This window comes from Chaetodon trifascialis, chromosome 19 (assembly GCF_039877785.1).
Source record: "Chaetodon trifascialis isolate fChaTrf1 chromosome 19, fChaTrf1.hap1, whole genome shotgun sequence".
NCBI lineage: Eukaryota > Metazoa > Chordata > Actinopteri > Chaetodontiformes > Chaetodontidae > Chaetodon > Chaetodon trifascialis.
Window position 1 is genome coordinate 13,420,774 of NC_092074.1, and position 4,818 is coordinate 13,425,591.

General features: G+C 43.4%; 1 protein-coding gene across 1 annotated transcript; it reads left to right on the forward strand.

Moving 5' to 3' along the window:
* On the forward strand, nt 1–3,124 carry LOC139348124 (protein LEG1 homolog). The gene is made up of 9 exons (XM_070988072.1): nt 1–40; nt 513–890; nt 1,026–1,112; nt 1,202–1,275; nt 1,503–1,607; nt 1,891–2,009; nt 2,332–2,473; nt 2,572–2,668; nt 2,840–3,124. Exons 1-9 carry the CDS (start codon nt 1–3, stop codon nt 2,989–2,991), a joined length of 1,194 nt encoding a protein of 397 aa, XP_070844173.1. The 3' UTR covers nt 2,992–3,124.
* Nucleotides 3,125–4,818: the final 1,694 nt, after the last annotated feature.

Below are 4,818 nucleotides of genomic sequence, written 5' to 3' on the forward strand. Positions count from 1 at the left end.
ATGGCACTTGTGATTGTGAACTGGCTGCACTCGCCCTGCCGTGAGTTTCCAGGTTCAACGTGATGCCAGATCCTTATCTTGGTCTATTAAATGCGGGAGCATAAAAATCTGCACACCTCTATCAGATACTGCTGGCCTAAACTACCATTTATATCTGCAGATATGTATTCATCGCTGTTGACTGACAGGACATAGCTCTCATCTATTCACTTTTACATTAAATCTGAAGTGCCATTGATAGAGCATTGAACTTTATTTGTTGATTCAGTCGTGATAAAACTAAATGTCAGCCACTGAATCATGGTGAAAGTCTGCTAGTTAAGTCGACTGATTGCTGTTTTATACATAAGTTCTCTATGTTTCTGTATATCTGTCCGGTGTTGAGCTCTATCAACACACACTATCTTATCTGTCTGTGACTGAGGGTCCACCGGAGGGTCACATGGTGGGTGTGTGTCAGTGTTTGTTTGTATGGGTCAGAAGGTATCAATGTAAACAGAGACACACATAAGCCTTGCTTTTAAGTGACGACTCTCAGTCCAGTGCAGGCGCTCTTGACTCCATCTCACTCTGCAGTCCCGGCTCCTCAGTCATGCTGCGTCCCACGGTCCTCGGCCTCCTCTTGGCTTGTGCAGTGTCTCTCAGCAGCTCTGCAGTCATTCTAGAAAATGGCGCACCCATCCTGTGGGCGCAAACGGCCGCACAAGTGACTGACCTGCCGATACAGAATGGCATCCTGACTCCCAACCCCTGGCACTTCCTTCACCGCATGAGTCTTTACCGCCTGATGATAACTGCTACAGACCCTTTTATGGGCTCCATGGGGACAAATGCCACAGATAGTCCTATGTGGGGAATGCCACTGCAACTCGGATGGATGCTAACTTCAGGTAAGATGCTTCACATTTGTAACCTTGCAAAAGTTTATAGTGAATCCAGTTACCTTATAATATTATAAGGCCACCAGTTACTAAACAATTGAGACACAGGCCGATGGCGTTAAGTACAAGGTGTTGATTCTGCAGGTCGTCTCGCTGACCCAACCGGTGCCACAGTCTGTGGCCTGCAAACAGGAGACCCCACGTGCATTTCTACTCAGAGTTGGTGGGCCTGTAAGTAAACACACACACACTCTCACACACACACAAATACAAAGAGAACTCTGAACAATAAAGCACTATCAAACCCACTTCTTCCCCAGGTGAGAACTACTTCGTCTCTGTGCTGCCCTTCCTGTCTGCCGCACAACAAGGCTTCATGGGAGCAGACGTTCAGGTACTCGTGCATTTGGACATCTCAACCTGAAAGTGAGACGGGTGAAAGACAAGACAGGCATGCTCGCAGCCTGTGAGGCTGCACTTACAGGCATAAACGTTAACATCCACACGCTAAATGCTCACAGTGCAACAACATGCTGACAAACTAACAAATGTGAAGCCTGTTAACTGTTATGGTTTGGTGCTGATGAGCATGACTGTAATGATTATTGGTATGATTATTAGGTCCAGATGCAGGTGCCTGAAGGCGTAGCGGACTATTGCACCACATATGCTGACTGTGCAGCTAGCTACCCGGAAGCCATGTCTAAGTGGGATGCCTTCTTTCAGGTACGTGCAGTTTACACACACAAACAAATCCACATACACATTACTGATTTTAATATAGCAATAAACCACTGTTTATGTATCAACCACAATCTTTCATATATTAACCCTTTTGAATAAGCGTTTGTTATAATCTCGGGGTTCAGAGTTTTGAAAATGGGGGTCTGGAAGTCAAGATGTCTCAGCTTCTGTCTGTCTATTTTAATCTGTCTCTACTGCAACAGTTTGGAGGTGCATAGCAAATCGCTGAAATACTTCTGTAATGTTCTATTATGTGCTAATTAAGGGTCTGAAGTCTGCAGTTGAGTCTCCCCTCCCTGAAAATGAGAAGAAAGACGCTCTCCTCGGTCTCTACTGGGGCGCCCAAATGGCTTCAACTTATGCCTCTGCTGCATGCAACAGCAGGTAATCTATCTATCTGTCTATCTATGAAATATGCCTACCAGCACCTCTAAAGCTCACTCACATCATCATTTCGCGTCATCACTGTTGGCTGCCCAATGGTAATTTTTGCATCTAAATGTAGAGCACTGCATTGTGGGATTGTTAGCGCAAAGTAGTGTGCATGGACATTTCTTTTTTGACCCAGTATAGAATTTATGAGGGCACTATGAGTGGATAAATGTACACACTCATGAATCGAATGGCAGACAGTAAATATGGAGCAGCTGCTGAATGTTGAACTATTCCTTTAACGTGTCTCGTCTCCGCTTCTCCCGTCCTTCAGGCAGAGCCACTACTCCTCCAAAGAGGTGTCATTTGCCAACAGCTGGCTGAACTCCGCAGAGTACGTTTCAGCAGCACATTTCCATTCCAACATGGACAAATCTGCCATGTTCATGACTCCGCTGCCTGGCCGAATTTTACAGGCACGTACCTGCAACTCTTCCAGTCCACTCATTTCATTTTCTAGTTTCACAGCCTGTGTAAATGTCTCATTGTTGTTCTGTCACACCTGTTCATCCAGGAGGACGACACTGCACCTTACATTGCCGATATGAGTCAGGAGGAGAACCACACACTGTCCATCTTCTCCTGGATGACCAACATTAACACACTGCTGAGTAGGACAGACACACACACACACACACACACACACACACACACACACACACACACACACACACACACACACACACACACACACACACACACACACACACACACACAAGTATCATAATATAACCTTTTTACTCAATGGGTGAGCTTTTAATGATGATCATGTCATCTACCAGGTGGGACGTTGGTGCGTCTGTGGAGACAAGCCATGTGTTCTGTGGCCACGAGAGAGAAAGGCAGAGAGATGCTGGAGCAGCTTCTGCTCAATCCCAGCTTCGCCACAAACACTTTCATGTCCATTGTGACTGGAATGACAACGAGCTGCTGAGCAACTCACACAGGATTACTTCTGCATTTCTCACAGGGAGGATCCACTCAGAGAAGACGCTTGAAAGACAAAAAGCCATTTCTCTTCTCTACAGTTTCACTCTCTTGTGAATATGTGTATCCCAATAAACTGTCAACAAGCCCTCATTTTACTGTCTTTATTATCCTTTTTTTAAAGATGCTGAGCTTTAATCAGTAATATTTATCACAGATTAATGGCAAAGTCAAGACAGAAAGTTTTCAGACTTTGAACAGTCAGGTTTGTTTGCACTGAACAAATCCTAAAACGGCAACCACGATTTTATCTTAGGACAACGGCTGGGTGTCAGTGCGTGGGACAGGTTGCAGCAGGGGAGCGTAACTGAATATATTTACTCACTTTTAGCTACCTTTATTCTATTTGAGGATTTCCACCACATTTCTGAGGTAAAATGTACTTTTTTTTTAAATTTATCTGACAGCTGTTTTTGTCAGTCAGCTACAAAATAAGCGATTTGTTTCCAAAATTTGATGCAATGTATAAACTACCCAACAGTACATAAAGTATTTTGAATATTTCTTGCACATTTATACGTCAGCCATAACAATCCAATCATATGATCTAAATAATAATATTCAGATAGGGTCCATTCTTATATTTGTGCTTGAGTAGGACTTTGAAAGTATTTTGAGAGTATTTTTACACTGCAGTAAAAGTAAAGGATCTGAATACTTCCATCATTGCTGGCAGATGGGTTTAATGGTGAGAAGGAGGACAACTGAGACAAAAGCCTAAATTTATCAGATTTATTGTGAAGACAATCACTCAACTAACATATCCTCATCTACTGTATCACCATATTTATTCACATGAAATCCTGCAGCGTGTCATCCAGAGCTTTACTCCAGTTCAACAGTGCACCCTAGTGGTAATTTGATGTAAGTACTAACCCATCATGAGACGTTTACGCGCAGAGCATGTAACACGTCCAGTAATTGGATGAATATTTGAAATAATACATAAAAAGATAAATGAAATGTATTCTTTGGAAAGTGATGAAGGTGTTACAGATACAACGCAAATACCGGAAAAGAAACTCACATTGCTTCTCACCATTTGTTCGGTTTATTCTGTTTCCCTGTTGTAGTTGCCAGAGAGAGCATCCATAGAGAGAGAGAGAGAGAGAGAGTAACAGAGAGGCAGCCATATGGGACCATGAAAGGAAAATAATGGCTCATCTAAGACTTAGATTAGAATGGATTCATATCAGATGCAGCCATCTGGGCCAGAGCCATATATTCACTCAATGGCTACTTTCAATTTATGTATAAGGAATGAAGGTTTCCTGGTAATGGATTCATAAAAGGGAAGCAGAAACACTTGAACGAGTATTTCTGTGGGCTTATTTTACAGGCAAAATGTGAAGCAAGTAAAGTGAGGAGAAGTGGGAAATCTGACATGCAAGTTAGCCTCAGCACCAGGCTGACACAGGGGACTCTTCTGGGCTCAGCTCTTGGGTTTGGGGGGCTCTGGGATGGAGGGAGCCTGGATTTAAGGTGCTTCAGTGCTGTTTTGAGCAATTATTATCAGTGAGTATCTACATAATTCCTTTCCACATGCATTTTTTTGGTGTTTCTGTGCATGTGTGACATGTATCTGCAGAATTCTGCATGTGAAGGTTCTGCTGGGGGGTAGCTATGACTGAGCGGACCCCATGCTTCACATTCATACTTTCACCACTTTCTCAATATCCATAACTTCCCAAGTTACCACAGCCCCTCATTAAACCCTGAGATCATTCCTGGTCCTGCTTCATTGTTTTGCTGGTACGACACGGAAAGACATTGG